At 46.9% G+C, this 18700-nt stretch overlaps 1 protein-coding gene across 1 annotated transcript in view; it reads right to left on the bottom strand.

Moving 5' to 3' along the window:
- The window catches only part of cntln (centlein, centrosomal protein), a 71282-nt gene that overhangs the window by 8727 nt on the left and 43855 nt on the right, over positions 1-18700 (bottom strand). The window contains exons 12-18 of the mRNA XM_031559982.1: positions 15925-16119; positions 14699-14796; positions 6919-7045; positions 6357-6494; positions 6023-6208; positions 2446-2640; positions 1497-1562 (exon numbers count right to left, since the gene is read on the bottom strand). Of these exons, the coding sequence (XP_031415842.1) occupies positions 1497-1562; positions 2446-2640; positions 6023-6208; positions 6357-6494; positions 6919-7045; positions 14699-14796; positions 15925-16119 (1005 nt within the window). The remainder of the gene's footprint in view (positions 1-1496; positions 1563-2445; positions 2641-6022; positions 6209-6356; positions 6495-6918; positions 7046-14698; positions 14797-15924; positions 16120-18700) is intronic.

The following is an 18700-nucleotide window of genomic DNA, read 5'->3' as shown; positions in this document are numbered from 1 at the left end:
CACACACACACACAGACTTTCTCTCCATCATCATTCCCTGTGTTTCTATTGGAGAGGGCTCTCCAGCGTGATTGTTGCATGTCCTCGTAGTGTGGCAGCCCTATTAATAGCTCCTATTTGTCTTGGGGTGCCAAACAGCGGCAGGAACCACCGGCTGAAGTGACAGCTCAAAGTGCCGCCGCTGATTCTCAACGTATGAGCCGCTGCTCCCGCGCCCACAAAGCACTCATTACACGCCGTTGCGTCAGTGACACAACACAAAATCAAAGCCATTACACTTGATTCTGTTTATTACAGAGGAAAGACACACACACACACACACACACACACACACACACACACACACAGCAGTAACCCTTTCTCGATCACTAGAAAAGTCACACCTGTCAACAAACTCCCCTTGATCACTCGCACAGGGACACAGAGTGTGTGTGTCCCTGTGGGCCCAGTGTTTATTAACACCAAGACAGGGGGTTGTTGGGGGGGGAGGAGGAGGAGAAAAAAAAAAAAAAAGAAGGTAGACTGGGGACATGAAAGAGAAGAAAAAGTAGTTCTTGGGTCACCACAGTGGTCTGGCTGGTGGCCCCTGGGGGCCGGGGGGGGGGGGGGGGAAGGGGAACTAGGGGGGGGGGGGGGGGTGGGGTGGGGGCTCAGCCTTGTCATCCAGAGAGCAGGGCAGGCGCTGGGGACCAGGAAACGTCGATAGCAGCCAGGCGGCGAAGGCTCTCTGGTGGACCCTCACTCATTCTCCCGGCATCGACAGGAGCGCCAGATCAATACTCAGCTCCCCACTAACAAGCTGCCTCAGGGTGTTGGCCAGAGAGAGAGAGAGAGAGAGAGAGGAAGGGAGAGAGAGAAAGAGAGAGAGAGAGAGAGAGAGAGAGAGAGAGGAGGGGAGAGAGAGAGAGAGAGAGAGAGAGAGAGAGAGAGAGAGAGAGAGAGAGAGAGAGAAGCGGAGAGAGAGAAGAGAAGAGGAGAGAGAAAGAGAGAGCAGAATGCCTGATGGCAGCCCTGTGACTCCCGGAGCTGTCTGTCCTGCTGGTAGGGGGAAAGACGATGAAGAGGAAGAGGAGGAAGAAAGGAGAACGAACACAGCGGGGGACTGGGGGTCAGGGGTAGCAATGAGAGGACTATGCTACAGCAGTGACAGACACACACACACACGCACACACACACACACACCTGAGGCTTACGCTGGTACCATGTATGACGATGGTCACAGACAGTAAGAAAACTGCAGTGAGTACGTGCTAATGCCTAGATAGGCAGCACGACAGCAGTTACTATTGGCAGTGTGATTGAGCTTTTTCAAATGCGCACACACACACACACACACACACACACACACACACACACACACACACACACACACACACACACACACACACACACACACACACACACACACACACACACACACACACACACACACACACACACACACACACACACACACACACACACACACACACACACACACACACACACACACAGACCTGCTGCTGGAGGAGTTTCAGCATGCACTGCAGCCAGTCCTGCTCTCGACCGCCATCCTCCGCTTCCTGCGATACACAAACAGAAGAGAAAAACACAAGCGCTTGAAAAGGAATCACTCTGCTGTGCTGTGCTACACACCCACACACACACAAACACACCAAGATATCCACACCTTCCACAACGGTCACAGTCTGTGTACCACATGTCTGAGTCTCTAAATTAAACGTGATAAAATTTCAAATCCTGACAGCACTAGCTGTACAGATATTGTGGCAAGCCATGATCCCTCTCCTTCACAATTAAACCTGCATCCAGACCGACAGTGGGCAGAGAGTTCTGAGCTGAGCTGAGAGAGAGAAAGAGAATGAGAGAGAGAGAGAGAGAGAGAGAGAGAGAGAGAGAGAGAGAGAGCGCTGTGGTGGTGAAATCAGCGACATGAAATTGGTGTCAAAAGAGTGTGAGTGAGTGAGTGTGCGGCACGCAGACTTTCCTCCCCGGACGGATGAGGGGAAGGCCCTGGGGAGGCGGGCTGATTGTTTCCTCACGTCCGGGGCTTAATTGACACGCACCGAAGGCCAGTGATGTACGACAGCGCATGAATGTGGCAGGCAGAGGAAAAACAGCCTGTGTGTGTGTGTGTGTGTGTGTGTGTGTGTGTGTGTGTGTGTGTGTGTGTGTGTGTGTGTGTGTGTGTGTGTGTGTGTGTGAGCACGCGTGTGAGCACGAGGGACTCTTTTTGCTGTGTGATCTACTGAGGCGTTTTATATCATTTGCTCGATTCATACTTCAGACCCCCCCCCCCCCCGCCCCATTCCAACATCAGGCTTGAAAACACAGAAGTCAAAATTCTTTGCTGAAACATGGATGTTGAAGAACCCTAATGCAATGGTACGTTGCTCCCTTCGATTAGCCAGTGTGGTCTCTGTCTGCGTGAACGTGCGGCGTCACCTCATCTGTGTCCAGCATGGCGGCCAGGTCGCTCTCGCTCATGTTTAGGATGGAGGCGGCGATGGACTGCGCCCGCACCATGGAGCTTTTGGACAGGCGGCCATCCCGCTCGCTGGAGGCCTTCCTCTGCCTCCTCCTCTTCCTCACCTCCACCATCACGGTCTGCGCCTCTCGCTCCACCTCACGAGCCAGCGCCTGGGAGACAGGAAGAGAGAAAGAGAGAAAGAGAGAAAAGACAAATGGATGAAATAGTGAAATAAGACTAGCGTCTAAATGCACAGGCACAGTGTAAATGATTGAGCGTGCTCAAAGCTCCCACATGTTTTCTGGATGTAGACCTCGCTCATAAGCAGTACCACCCCCAGCTCCACCAAGGTGCCAGACACTAAACAGCCGAGCTACGAGCTACGAGCTCAAAGTTTGAAGGCTCTCTGCTGATTTAATAAAGAAATGATGCATAGCACAAAAAATGATGGAGAAAGAGAAACAGAACAGGTAAGTGGTAGGAGAGTTGCAAAAGCACTTTCATTTATTTATTTTGGTCTTTGTACAGTGTACACCTATCGAAACAGCGCAGCGCAGCGCAGGCGCTAAATAATTGAGCCGTGAGGAGCGTTCAAAATGGCTGCCGTGCGGCGGTCCTGGCGGTGGGGGGGGGAGGGTCTCAGGCTGGCTAAATACAGAGAGACAATTAAATGTTAGAGCTGCCACTGTACATGAGAAAGTCAATAAAGCAAACTCCCCTTTGCTTCATTTTGAGCTTATTGATCGAGGCAATAATCTTCTGCATCATTCCCCTTAAGCCCAGTGAAAATCTGACCTTGGAATGGACAAGTCAGTGGAGAAATCACACACACAAAACACGCGCCCGCAACGCTTATGCTTTGGCGGACATAAACCGAGGCTAATCACGAGCGGCGGCCCATGGTGCATTGCTGCTGCGTGGCCCACGCTGCCGGCCCAGACATCTCCATTGCTGTTATTTAGTGGCGCCATGCAGACCCATCACAAACATTTAGCCGCAATCTTCCATTTCAGCTGGGATTGAGATATAAAAACAAGGCCTATAGCCCACAGGAATGCACAACGGTATTGGCAAACAGTGTGAGAGATATGAAGCGCTAATGAACCTCGGTCAGGGACGGAACAATGCTTCCGACAGAGAAACGCAGGGACCAGAACACAGAGGCTGTCGGTGATTACACACCTGCCTCTCACTAATGACAGTAACACACCCAGAGCCCAGCAGAAGCATCCGCACTCATTACAAGGCCAGACAGGGTGTTGCCACATAGATGTGGAGGCGCTCTGATCAGAACACTTTAGGGGCACATAGATGTGGAAGTGCTCTGATCAGAACACTTCAGGGGTACTTGATTCAGTGCATGAGGGGTATTCATTAAATCTGTATGCCTAAATTGCCAAACACATCAAATATTTTACAAACAGGAGCTATGCAAAGCAAATAACCAAGGCAGACGGCGTTTTCTTTCTGAAGTGCTCGTGTGACGCTATGCTGTTGTGTAAAATTCATTTCATTTTAAGATGAATCAAATCCAAACTAAATTCCAGATAAATGTAAAGCCTGACCAAAGAGCCAGACAGCGTTCATCAAGCACCTTCTAGGGATCCTATTACTTTATTTACAGCCTGATAGATATTTCCTGTCACTAGTCAAGGGGTTAGATTCAATAGACAAAACCCGCAGCGCTGCGTAATCCGGAAAGAGATTAAGTGAATTTATCACTCATTCCCCCGTCTCCCCATCAGACTGCTGAGAGAGCCAGTTAGCATCGGGCGGCCCGGCCGGGGGAACGCCGCACCACTCCAGAGAAGAGCTCTTACCTGCAATCACCCGAGCCAGAGGGCCAATTTAGCTGGGGCCTCAGACAGCAGGGGGATTAGAGAGGAGAGGAGATGGAGATCAGGGCAGCCAAAGACACTCCAACGACCTGCCTGTCTGCCTGCCCGCCTGTGCGGCACTGCACTGATGAGAGCGTCGCGCCCAACCGGAGTTTAGGGGGGAAAGCCAGGTAAAACTGAACCACGGGCTGGAAAACTATGCTTAAGACCTGGAAGAACCAAAACAGGGCTGCAGACACACGCTCATTTTCTCCCTCGGGAGTCAGCAGATACCGTAAATGAGCAGACTGACCAAGACTCTTGGACAAAAGGTTCAATGGTTGAACAAAAAAAAAATACAAAATAAAACAAAAGCAAAACAATTATAACAATAATGAATAAGATGGAATGCAATATCTATGGATGGGCAATAGTATGTGTACTGCTGGTAGGAGCCTGGCGCTGGGATGGCTGGATGTGTGTGTGAGAAAGTGTGTGTGTGTGTGTGTGTGTGTGAGTGTTTGTGTGTGTGTGTGTGTGTGTGTGTGTGTGTGTGTGTGTGTGTGTGTGTGAGAGAGTGTGAGTGTGTATGTATGTGTGTGTGTTGGGGGCACAGCCTGCCTCATCACCAGCACTAATCAATACATGACAAGAGGAGAGCTCCCCAGGACCAGAGGGCCACCAATCAGTGAGCCCACAGCTCCTCAGCAGGATCACGGGTGTCGGGGGAGAACGTGCGCCTGCTCAGATCCGGCCCGACCGACACGCGGGGTTATGGGAACGCAGGAGACGCTCTGAGCCACAGCCTCAGTACTGGGAACAGACACGCAGCCAGAGGGGGCAGAGCCCTCAGCAAATCAGCTCAAACAAACAATGTGCTAATGAATATAAAGAGGCCTAGGCAACCCCCGTGTTCAGATTCAGTCAAAATGGCAAAGCAGCAGAAAACAATAAGGAAATTCATCAAATGTGAGATGGAAGTGCTCTTATCCAAAAGTAAAGGCAAGAAAACGCATTTTATTTGGCATTTTGTCAGCTGGCATTAATAACAAAAGAAAACAGTTGGAGTGGCACAGTGGCTATTAATGCGGTGGGGTCAGAGAACCACATGAAATAATACTTGGACAGTCTGGGAGTTGCCTAGGGGGTTAACCAGCCACGTCCTTAACTGGGGAACCACGGCGTCTTGGTGTTGAACAATCAGCAGCATCAGCCGCACCCAATTCAGCAGAGAGTTCCAAGAGGATAGCCCATCTTTATTGAACAATAAATCAATGCTATCTCTAAACACACGATCCCTTTTAGTTCTGCAATTGGAAGTATCCTCTAATAAGGCTATTGTTATTAGACTCTGTATTGTATTGCATAGCATAGCATTTGCGCATGCTTACATGTGCATTTATTCAACTGCTTTCCACTAAGACTCATGTGTCAATACTATGCAAATCATTTTGAAGGCCTACAGACTCTAATCTAGTAATGTTAGTAGTTGTGCTGCATAGCTTTTAAGTGTCGCCAACTGCTAAAAACCCTTAGATAAGTACATACGCCAGACACGAAGTTGGCATGGAACGCAGTCAAATTCCTTTTATTCTTGATATATCCGACCGTGAGCGTGAGCGATGGTGTACGCAGCGTTTTTATGCGTGTGCAACATTTGTACATGAGACCCAAGGTGATAATTAGCCACTGGGTCCCCGAGAGGCCCAGTGCTGTGACTGCTCGGCACTGGTACCTGGATGAAGGTGTGCAGCTGCTGCAGCTGGGCATCGGCCAGATTTAGCTTGCTCTGGGCGCTCTCCAGGGCCTTGGTGCTCTTCTGGGCCAGGCCGTGCATCTGCCTGGAGGCTGTGTCCTCCAGCTCCGCCATGGCCTTCTCACCCTCCCCCACACGCGCCTGCAGGGACTGCAGCTTCTGCTCCTGCACACGCCAATACACATTATGGACTACACACAACTTACTGATTCAATTTAGCAAGGATTCAGAATCAAATATCCTACATACATATCTATTGGAAATACATTTTTGAATATTGACTGTAGTGTCTGTCCCTAGTCAGGAGAGATACCTTTTTCTGCAGGTCCTCCTGGAGCTTGAGGCTGGTGGCTTCATGCTGGCTCTTCTCTGTGGTGGCCACACTCAGCCTCCGCTTGAGGGACTCAACGAACGCCTTCCTGTTGGAGGCCTCCTCAGATAAGCTCTTCACCTGGGCAGAGAGGGCACAAACTCACACAGTAAAACCTCAGACTGTTTTACAAAGAACAGAAAGAGTGAAGACAGACAAAGGCACTGGAAGGTTTCAGCTGTAGTCCCTGTGCAGGAATTCATAGTACAGTGAGTGTAAGAAGTAGTAAGATACATATTAAGCAAATGAAAGACAAAAGGTATTGTACATGCATAACACAAAAATGAGAAACATTTCAGTTATAAAAGACATAAATCTACAGCTGAGCAAAACACAGTAACATAATTCAAGACAAGTTATTACATCAACTAAAGACTGCAGAACTGATTTTACGATCTTCCGGCCAATTTTAAGTCAGATTTGAAAGAGTGAACAGTTATGCACTAGCTGTTTTGAAGACAGGGGTGTGTGTGTGTGTGTGTGTGATGAAGGGAACTGGGCAGACCTTTTTCTCCTGCTCCTCCAGCTGGCCCTTCAGGCTCTTGTCCGTCTCCTGGAAGAACCTCAGCCTGGTCCTCATGTCCTCGACCAGATGCTTCTTCATCACCACATCCCTCTCAGCGTGACTCAGCCTGGGCATTATGGGTAGACAGAAAAAAAACATATGAATGTACTAGACTCACACCCTTACCACTTGACACTGCTGCTGTTTCTGATTCTTTTTGCCATAATGTACTTTGAGCTGCATTTTATTCCTGAAAGGTGAAACATAAATAAATGAAATTATGATTCATTCATGAGCATATTGATACCACACCTTGAATGCTGTTTCATGAATTGCTCCTGCAGCTGACATTAGAGTAAGCAGACAGTAGATCAGTTAGTGTCGGAAGAATCGAACAAAGCAGACAAGTCCTCTAAACCACAGTGGCACCCTTTCAAAGCTGGTGGAATTCCAATGAACAACATACACCCAAAGGATACTGCAACAGCACACTCACTGAGTGAAACTCCAGTAACCATCATTACAGATTTATTACTATGTAACAAGCTCTTCAACTTTGAAACCAAGATATCCAGCACAGACACCACCTATTCAATACATACCGATGTTTAAAACATCTCAACACTATGTGCTGATTAAAGTAGTACCTAAGGTAGGTATCGTGTCAACATTCGAGGGGAAACTAGAATGTAATCTTGGTGAGTAAACATTGGGATGCACTAATGCACAACTTCGTAAATATAGAATCTTACACAAAAGTCTTAGCCAAGGCGGCGGCATTTCTGTGTTTGTGAATGATAAATGGTGCCGACAGTTCACAGTAAGAGCAACGGTATGTAACCCTGACACTGAAGTATTTTGCTTATCTCGAAGACCCTTTTACCTGCCCAGAGAGTTTATGGGTATAATCCTCTGTGCAGCCTGTGTGCCTCCCGGTGCGAATGCTATAAGAGCTGCAGGCTACTTAACTGACTGTATATTCATGATCAACTGCAACTTTTATATTTAGAGATTTTGACCCACTCCAAGCGAGAACGGGTGCTACCTGGTTATGAACAGTATGTGGAATGTTTTACACGGAACAATAGAACTCTGGAAAAGTGTTATGGGAATATACAAAGGGCCTATCCTGCTGTATTGTTCTGTATAGGGACAATACGGTGTACTTAATCCCAATTTACAAGACCATTTTGAAGAGCTGTAAACTGAAGACACAGTAGCTATGTGGTCAAATGACAGTGTGGAATCACTGAAAGGTTGTTTTCTCTGCAATAACACAGTCACTGAGGCAATAACTGATTCTATATATTTACATTTACATTTAGTCATTTAGCAGACGCTTTTGTCCAAAGCGACGTACAAGGGAGAGAACAGTCAAGCTAAGAGCAATAAAAAGCATGGTGTAACAATAAATACTACTTTACATGAGAATTAGAAAACAACGCCTAGAAAAAAGGAAAAAGAAGTGCAGGAATGTAACTGCTGAAGTGCAAGTTAAGCGCTAGTCAGGTGCCAGTTAGGAAGGGAGGTGCTCTCTGAAGAGTTGGGTCTTCAAAAGCTTCTTGAAGGTAGAGAGGGACGCACAGACAATGTTGTTGCAAAAAAGGAAGTTATTATCTATCTAAAGACTGCATTAACAGGGGAAAAAATAGAAGTCAGATCTGTGCAGAAAGAATTGAACCAGCAGTTGCGAATAGCCAGGAAACGACAGAAGAATATTATAATAGTTATAACTTGAAGAGACTATGGTACTCCATGAAGACAATCACAAGTTTGAGACCAGCTAAGAAGCGCTAAGTCACTTCAGACGATCTGAAAATGGCTAATGATGTATATCATTATTTAAGGTTTGAGACTCAAGATTTTACGGTTTAGTTGGACTCCTTATCCCCCACAGAGTGTGTTGGGAACAGACTGTGGATTGATCCATAATGTGTCCAGTATCTTTTCAAACATGTTTCTTTAAAGTAGGCTATATGACCTGAAGGGATTTCATCTTTCCTTTTAAAAATATGAGTAGAAAAGCTAACACCAGCATGGGGCCTATTTTTCAACAATCTTTAGATATTCAAAAGGTCCTTGCTCTTTGGAAAAGCTCTGTAATTATTTATGTCCTTAAGAAAGCCCATCCAACTGAAAAACAATGATTTCAGACCAGTTGCTCTTACATGGTGATGAAATGCCTTGAGAAATGTGTGGTGTGATGCAACATTAAAAAAAGTTAAAGAAAGTTAAAACGTTTCGCTCATCACAGTGGTCCCAAGTGGTCAAATGTGGCAACACTTTTGCACCACCTCAGAAAGGGGTCCTGAGTCCATATTCCAAGAGTCATGTACCAAGAGTTGCTGAGATATGATGTTTCTGTCAGCATCATAAATTGCAATACAAAAACAATGGAATGATTTAGAGGCTTAATTCTTGCTGTATCATTTCATACGTGATATATTTGCCTTAAATACCTGTTGTATCATATTTGATACATTCTTTTTCAACAAGATTTGACCATAAAATAATATGAAATATGTTGCTTCAATAGTGTACATTTTTATATTTAAATATTAGTAACAATATTAATGTAACTCATACAGTACCCTTTTCAAAATGGCCAAATACTTCCCTTCCAGATAGTTTTAATTACTACATGACTTTTGGCATTTTGGAGATTCAAAGTCCTACTGCCTACAGTGCACATATAGTGCATGGATAAACCATCAGAGGGCAGAAGACGGGTCAGATTGCATCAAGTATTGATCATGAAGATCACGTAGACCTCAAAAACTCATGTAGCAAATATGATACACCGGGTGTCATAGACTTAAGTAAAAGAAACATGCCATACATTGGGTAAACAGAAGAGGGTGCATTTACACTTATATTGATAAAACCAATATGTAAGTGTCAAAAGAGGCCAAATGTGACTGCTGTGTTGGCAAAACTGATACAACATACGACTTCTCCTCCCAAAAATGGAAAATTACTCTGACATTTTCAATCGTATAGTAGTTTTAAATTAGTGTGCAGTTACTTACCTTTCCCACATTTTGACTGCATACATTTCAGACCCTTCCAATCTTTTGAATTAATAAAGATTATTTACTGAAAAAGCACTAAATAGGAAAGACCTTAGGCTTCCAAAAATGTAAGGAACTTTACTTTGTGACCGTTTCGGCTGTACACTAAAAGCGTGTGAAGCAGTACCACTAGATGACCGCATATGCAGAACTGCCCTAAGTGGCGAAAGATTGAATGATTTTGTAAATGCTCCGTTAGGATTTGAAGTCAAGATGAATTTCGAAGATAGACCAAACCACGTCAGAGAAACAGAGCAAAACATGGTGTAACTTGCTGTACTTACGGATGATTGTTTCAAATTGGGTGAATAGCTTCTATATGCCATTATTACTGAGCCTACAAAACTCCATAACGATTGGCCATTTACACAAGCATTATTTGCTGAATTTTGATTGGCCATTGGTAACCATTTAGTTGAGTGAACCAAATGGAAATTTGAGCTTAAGCGGTTCCTGAGATATTGAAATGTATCAGTTACAGTGTCCCCATGGAAAAATTGTTTAAAAAATAAAAGAAATAAAAAGAAAGAAGAATGTAGCCAAAAATATGCATACCAAATTCCAAAACTTTAGCTTAAGCCATCCTTGAGATATTGAAATTTGTCAGTTGGAGCACCCCTCATGGATGGAATTCATCCCCAAAAAATGGTGGTAGCGATGCGTGTCAACTTTCATGAACCTTTCCATCACAAGATATTGGATAGTGGAGCACTAGATTTTTACACTGAATGTTATTCAATAAGTGGCGCTACTCCACAAATGAGTTGTAATGAGCTAGGGTAATGCACCTCCTCGAGGCCTCCTTTTTGTAATCCAATGGAATGTTACTAGTTAAAACAATGGCCATATAAACTTCAGTAACTGACTGCGTTTGAAAGTAGCTGACCCAACCCTGGCCGTTATGCACCTTGAGGACAGTAGATCTTACACTCGGCTGCTTTTTATTGATTTTAGCTCTGCTTTTAACACTCTGCAGCCGTATCTGTTAATGCAGAAACTTAGACAGTTGGATGTCAACTCTTCAGTTATCAAGTGGGATCACTCATTTCCAACAAACAGGCCTCGGCAGGTTAAGGTCAATAATAGTCTGTCTCAGCTTAAAAACTATTAGTACTGGAGCTCGAAGAGGCTGTGTTGGCTCACCTGTTCTTTTGTGCTCATCCAGGCACTCACAGAATTACTGTCAAATACAGCTATATTAAGTTTACTTTATAGGCATGATGATACAAATATCTATCATTCAGAATTAAGGTCGTTTGTTAATTGGTGTGAAACAAACCACTTAATTTTAAATGTTAAAAAAAAAAAGATTTTTGATCCTAAGAAAGTTGGTGATCACAGTCCAGTGGTTATACATAACGATCTAATTACACAAGTTTGGTCCTATAAGGCATCTCAGTGATACAGACTGATAGCACTTTAACCTGGAATATTCATGTTGATTGGGTATGCTCTCGTATTGCATCTAAATTGGAGTTGAACCAAAAAATATATTTCTGTTTTATCAGGCTGTGTTAGAGAGTGTAATCAGGTATGGAATAACTGGATGGCACTTTCCTGTGTCATTAAAATCATTGTTAACGCTGGTTCAGACTGTGATGAAAATCCTCGGTCAGAAAGATCATTATAATATTCACTCTATTTTTGACAAGTCCGTACTTGAACAGGTAGAGAGAATCCTCTGTGATCCATCCCATATTCTGTACTCTCAGTGTGCGCTGTTAATGTCAGGAAGACAATATAGAGTTCAGCGGTGCAAATTGAATCAGTTTAAGAACTCCTTTGTGCCTGTATCAGTCAGAATTTTAAACAGCAGCCAAAAGTAAGCAGAGGTTACCGAGGCTGTACTGCAGGGTGTGTGTGTGTGTGTGTGTGTGTGTTCCCTGTAATGTCTCTGTCTGCCGGTGGTGTTGTGCCCATATGTGTTGACGGGTGTAACGTTGTAGAGCCTGAGTCAAATTTCCCCATGGGGACAATCAAGAAAGAAAGAAAGAAAGAAAAAAAAAAAGAAAAAAGAAAGAAAGAAAGAAAGTACCTATCTATGAGCTCCTCCTGAGTGGAGTTGTGTGCTTCTTCCTCTGGCTGGGAGTGGCTCCTGGGCGGAGAGGCGAGTGCTCTCTTTAAGTAAATGTCCTGGCCTCCCCAGGCAGATGGGCCGGGTGTGAGGGGAGCTGAGCGTAGCGCACTGGAGCCGGCTGTATAAATGTGAGCGCTTCTTATTGGAGTGACATTAAATTAAATGAGTCCATCCAGCCTGGAGACAGAGGGTTGCCGTTACCCAGCGGACTCGGCCATTAATGAGAAAGCCCGTATTGACCCTTCCCAGTGAGGTAGGGCCTGTCTGTCTGTGCTATTGACACATGGCCAGAGCAATACCCTCCTCTCCTCTCCTCTCCTCTCCTCTCCGCTCGGCCTCCCCTCTCCCCCTGCCACCGCCTCCGACAAGCCTCCAAAATACTAATGGCAATTAGCTCACTAACATTTATTTTGGATGTCGTCCTGAACCCCTCCAGTGCCCAAAATGTGCACACCGTCACGCGCACACACACACAAATAAAAAATACAAAAAGAGTAGATAAATAAGAGCACGGGATGCAGCACTGCAGTCCAGAGACAGGGAGAGAGAGAGGGAGAGAGAGAGAGAGAGAGAGAGAGAGAAAGAGAGAGAGACAGACTGAGGGAGATAGGGAGGGAGAAAGAGGGAGGAAGACCGCCATCTGTATTTATGAGGGCTAGAGGGGAAGATCTCGACCCAAGCATTCAAATTGCTCAAACAATAGTTTTTTGAAAGCGTGTGCTAGTCACGACCTTTTGTTTGAGTGTAAGGGTGGATTAGGCACATCCACCCTGTGCGGGGCATAATACTGTTGTAAGTGCGTAGTGGAGGATGAGGGGTGAAATACAAAAAAAGAGAGAGAGAGAGAGAGAGAAAGAGATGGAAAAAAAACAAAAACAAAAGAGATTTAAACATGTATGGACCTGATAGGCAACAGGCTGCAGATGAAAGCCGGGGTGTCATGAATAAGGCAGGGCCCTGGGAGCCGGATATTGACCGAGGACACGTAGTGTTCTTTGAAATTCAGTTTTTTTTTTCTTCTTCCCCCTCTTCTTCTCTCACACTCACTCTGCAGGCAGAACGGGGCATGGCCCCCTCAGCGTATGGCAATGTATTTTTTACAGCAGTCTAGACATGCCTTTCATTCAAACGAGCCGCAGCCACTTCAGCAGCATCGCGGGGCCGTGGCAGAGGCTCGGGTGGCAGATGGGGCTTCACACGAGCGTTTGGGCCACTTGGGGGGGGGGACACGGGGCGGCAGAGCGGAGCAGTCTGCTCCACTGTGATCTGCACCGCTGCCTTAGTCACCGAGCAAACAACACAACACACACACTGACGCCCGCACGGGAGCGGCCAAGGAGCACGCACTCATCCCCCCCCCCCCCCACTGCAGAGAGCCAACTTCATGTTTATAGTGAGGAAGAGGAAGTCAGAGAGGAAGGGAAAGAAGTGGATGGGAAGGAGGGCAGGAGAGAGGGAGAGAGAGGGAGAGAGAGAGAGGGAGAGAGAGAGAGGGAGAGACGGGGGGGAGTAACAAGCTGACAAGAAAACAAGACGGGAAACAGTGCGCTCGAGGCCACCTCCTTCAAAAGAAAAGAAGAAAAAGAGAACATGGTGGCATCACAGACTGTGTGACTGGCAGTACACAGCCATTAGATCAGTAAGTGAGTGGTGTGTGTGAGAGTGTGTGTATGTGCATGTGTTGTGTGTGTGTGAGAGTGTGTGTATGTGTTGAGTGTGTGTGAGAGTGTGTGAATGTGTTGTATGTGTTGTGTGTGAGAGTGTGTGTATGCGTTGTGTGTGTGTGAGAGTGTGTGAATGTGTTGTGTGTGTGAGAGTGTGTGTATGTGTCGAGTGTGTGAGAGTGTGAATGTGTTGTGTGTGCTGATCTCTCCTCTCTTTGCAGCACAGATCCAATCAATAACTTCCTCTAAGACCTATAGCTCATCACTCTAATCTCAGCTTGTGCACAGACACACACACACACACACACACACACACACACACACACACACACTCTCCGACACACAGCAGCTCAGGCACCTGTGTAAGGGTATCATCACACAAAGCCCCCTTGGGCAATGATGACACCATTAGAGGCACACTGTATAAAGGTTTATAGAAGTGTGTGTGTGTGTGTGTGTGTGCGTGCGTGTGCACGTGTGTGTGCACGTGTGTGTGCATGTGTGTGTGCAGGCACACAGAGCAGAATGATTGCAACCAGCAAGAAACTACCACATGGTGGAATCAGACACTGCAGATGATGCTGAGGAAGTCACAGTGTGTGTGTGTGTATGTGTGTATGTGTGTGAAAGTGTAGAGATGGATAGATAGAGAGAGAGAGAAGGAGAGAGACAGAGAGACAGAGAGAGAGAGAGAGAGAGAGAGAGACAGAGAGAGAGAGAGAGAGACAGAGAGAGACAGAGATAGAGAGAGAGACAGAGAGAGATGAGAGAGAGAGAGAGAGAGAGAGAGAGAGACAGAGAGAGAGATGAGAGAGAGATGAGAGAATGAAGCAAAGAACACACAGGGATGAAGAGGGGAGGACAGAGGAAGCGATAAAGAACACATAAAAGACGAAAGAAAGCGAAGGGGGGGAAAAGGAGTGCGACTGAAAGCAGTAGAAGAAGAAGAAAGCAGGCGTGGCCCTCACTTCTCCTGCAGCTCTCGGAGGCGCCGTTCCTTCTCCTGCAGCTCGCCTCTCAGGCTCCTGCTGGCCGCCGCGTGCTTGGTGACCTCATTACTGCCGTTCTGGAGGAGAGAGGGGAATAATGTTGATTAAAGCCCTCGCATACAATAAAGACAAAGCACAAGCTCTAATGTCCCGACACAAAGAGTCTTCACACAGGCCAGGGAGTACACCCACATTAATACAAAGGATTACAGCTCCAGAAGGCCAGAGATATGTCTGACTGATGCACTTTTCAGTGGGTACTCAGCACAGGGCAAGATGGAAGGATTTTTCATGAGATACAAAAACCCTGTCTCTCAAGCTTTTTGTCGGTCTCTGCAATACTCTCTCTCTCGCTCGCTCGCTCGCTCACACACACACACACACACACACACACACACACACACAGTGACACACATTGACATGCCACATAAACACACACTGGTGCACACAGAGACTCCCTGACACACACACACACGTGCGCACACACACACACACACGTGCACACACAGACACACACTGATGTGTGAGGAACATCCCCTGGTGGCTGTCAATGACAGGCGGGGGGTGGCAGGGTGCTTGTGATCATCCCGATGATGGATATTTGTGTGTGCACCTTGCCTTTGGTTGAAAGAAGCTCTTCTCTCCTGAGTAAGCATGAGGGCTTCTGACAGCCCATCACACTCACACACACACACACACACACACACACACACACACACACACACACACACACACACACACACACACACACACACACACACCCGTGGAGGTGACTCTCTCCTTCCTAAATGACACATGCAATAAGGTACAAGAACTGTGAACAAAGGCTCATCACCATATGCTCTGATTTAAAGCAAACTGGTGAGCTTTCCTGCTACAAGCTGCTCTTTTCATTCTTGACACCAGTAGTGCTTAGATGTCACCATCACATACAGAACTGAATTAATTTAAAAATGTGGACTGGTAAGAAATATGTGTATCTTTAGATTAAATAAAATTTCACTGTTTGCTTGGCTAATATATATCGAAATGTGTATGTTGAGAGCAAAACAGTGAAATATGAATTTATGCAGCAGAGAATTGATAATAATCAATGCTAACAAATGACATTTCTATCTTTCACAGAAGAAAGCCTTTTGGTGAAAGCTCTGGAGCTCCCAGTGGCTGCAGAGGCGTGTAGCCTGTGTTCCTGTGGCCTCTCTCACCTTGAGTTTGGTCTGGAGCTGCTTGAGCTCTGCCTCCAGCTGCTTGAGGGCCGGGCTGCTGGGCTCCGCGGCGGGGAGGAGGGGTGCTGCTGGGGCTGGCGGCGGGAGCTGGACCTGCACACGCCTCCACTGCTCCAGCTCCATCTCTAGAACCTTCTTTTGCTGCTCCACGCCAGTTAGCTCAGTGCTCAGCTTCTGCTCCAACACACACACACACACACACACACACACACACACACACACACACACACACACACACACACGCTTATAATAACATACAGTTACATTTCATTTTGTTCAATGTTATTCAACTTTTAGCTATTTTAGCTTGATTTATTTTAGTTTTTTTAAGACAGCCATTTCTCAGGATTCAAGGAAGCATCTACTAAGTCGTGTTCACTGTGCACTACTTCCTTGTCCATGGGCGAGGGCCGAACAAATCAAATGCACTGACATATAGCAAGTACAAAGAGAAGGCAAAAGACTAGCGGTACCCAAACGTCCCTTCAGCCCCTGAATTAGAGTAAGACGGCGCCAGGGGCTCTTCATTGGGAGTGTTTAACAGGAGCATCCTCCCCTCTCACACTAATAGGCAGCCACATCAGGACCATTCTCTGCTGCCGGCTCCCGCCAGCCCCGTGATTGGCAGCTGTAATAGAGCCATCTTCAGTCCGTCCCAGTGCACTCTGGGAGTTTATCAGTGTCGGGCAGGCGAGGAGCCGTAAGCGGAGGTAATCAGTTAATTACTGAGCGATGGCTCCACTGAATGACACAATGGGCTTTGATCTGATTTGGATAAAAGGCTTTCCAACCGCACGGAGCACTGTGTGCACAATAAACGTCTCATTCCTGCATCCTCCAAGCCTCCTGTATCCGTACTTAATAAACTCAATACAGTATTTCTGCCCGCTTCGTCGCCACAACACTGATCTCATAACATATCAAACATCATGCTTATTCTGGAGGACAAATGAGGCGGGAACGTGACACCACTCTCTTGTGCACACACACACCCCCACACACACACACAGGGTTTGTTAGGAAAAACCACAAAGTCTCCGAGGCCCTTGGATGCGCCACCCGTGTGCAGGAGTTATTGATAGCTGGCCTCCTGCTGACACCTTTGAATAGAATCCTTTTTGTTTTAGGTTTCTGCTGCTCTGGGACGGCCCGGCGATATTAAGAGTGGCATTGATGGCGGTTCCAGTAAACTCAGGGTTTGATTTCAGGGGGCCATTTGGAGCTTTGGGTGATAGACGACACGGCTGCATGAGTGCCATTAGCCCCCCAAAAGCCCCATCCCCTCTAAAGATAGGAGCTCTCCAAGAGCCACTGAGGAGCTGCTGGAAATAGCAGCGAGCACAAGCGCGCGCGCGCGGCGTGGTAATTATAAACACAAATCCACAGCCCAATGAGCGAGCAAGAGACCAAATCCCATACCCACACACAAAGGTTCATCCCAGGAAAGTTCACTCCATTAACCTTCAATCCAGCGCCACAGACACTCACCTCAGTAGCACTTCCTTTACAAACACACGTATTACACACTTGACAGGTCAGCATCACACCAGTGACACTAGTTCCCTCCAATAACATCCACACTGCACACACATAGCACACATTCCCTTCAGTAGCGTGTGCTTGCTTCCCCTCCTGGCTTATGTCTCCTCGCCTCAGTCCTCAGCCCTCAGCCCTCGCCCTGTCAGGAGAGCCGCCATCCGCCTGCCTCGTAGACGGAGGGGAGTGTTCCACGTGTTTGATCCACGCATCCACGCGGCCGCTCTCTCTTCTGTCAGCCAGCAGTCTTCTGCCCCCTCTAATCCTGTGCTAATCCCAAACCCTCCTAAAAGGGGAACATGGAGGCGAAGCAGATTCACACCTGCAGATTACAGGGCTCCCTGTCGGGAAGGCCGACGCTAAGCCCCCTCAGGTGCCCAAAGAGGGGGTAGCACCCTGGTAATCCCGCTCAAATCATCCTTCCCCTCTCCCGGCACTTTGCCCAGCCCATTAATATGCACAGCAACCGTCTCTCCAAGAGGAAGGCACTACCTTGATGCACGTTTCACCTGTCACCAGGGCAACGTCAACTCGGTTTCCTGCCTAAGCCTAATTTGTCCCCCCCCCCCCTGATCCCTGCATAAAAAAAAAAATGTTAACCAGAAGAAAGAGGAGATGGATAAAAAAAAAAATGACACAAGTGCAGCACAAAGTCCTCCAATTATCGCCAATTTCCTGAGCCGGTCTGGTCTATTTTGTCGTGCTGAGTGCACTAGTTGAATTAAAGGTGCACAAAAGGTCCATTCTCCGTGGGTTAAATGGGCAGCTGCGGAACAAGAGGCAAGAGGGCCATTCGAGGATCAGTGTGAAAGACTACCCGCAATTACGGCTCAAAAGTCAACGGTGACATTTCAATAAAGCAGCCCTCATACACATGTGCATGTGTGTGGGAAAGAGCGCATGCATGCACCATTTGTTGAAATCAATGTGGGACATGTCAAGGGAGGGACTGTGTGTGTGACAATGTGTGTATGTGTGTGTGTGTCAACTAGCTCCATAGGGAAAGAGGGCATGATTGACTGATGAAAGTGTCGCACTTCTGTAGTGCACATGTTCCACTTAGGCAGAACACGGCAGGAAAGCCTACACACACACACACAGAGCCACACAGAGCCACACACACACACACACACAGGCAGCCACCAGCTGCAGGTTGTCAGCAGTGGCAGCCTGAACAGACAGTGATCAGTGGCAGCAGCTCACCTCTCCCCCAGCCCCT

The sequence above is a fragment of the Clupea harengus genome, chromosome 22 (genome assembly GCF_900700415.2).
Source record: "Clupea harengus chromosome 22, Ch_v2.0.2, whole genome shotgun sequence".
NCBI lineage: Eukaryota > Metazoa > Chordata > Actinopteri > Clupeiformes > Clupeidae > Clupea > Clupea harengus.
Note: the sequence above shows the minus strand (reverse complement) of the source record. Positions and strands in the feature narration are given on the sequence as shown.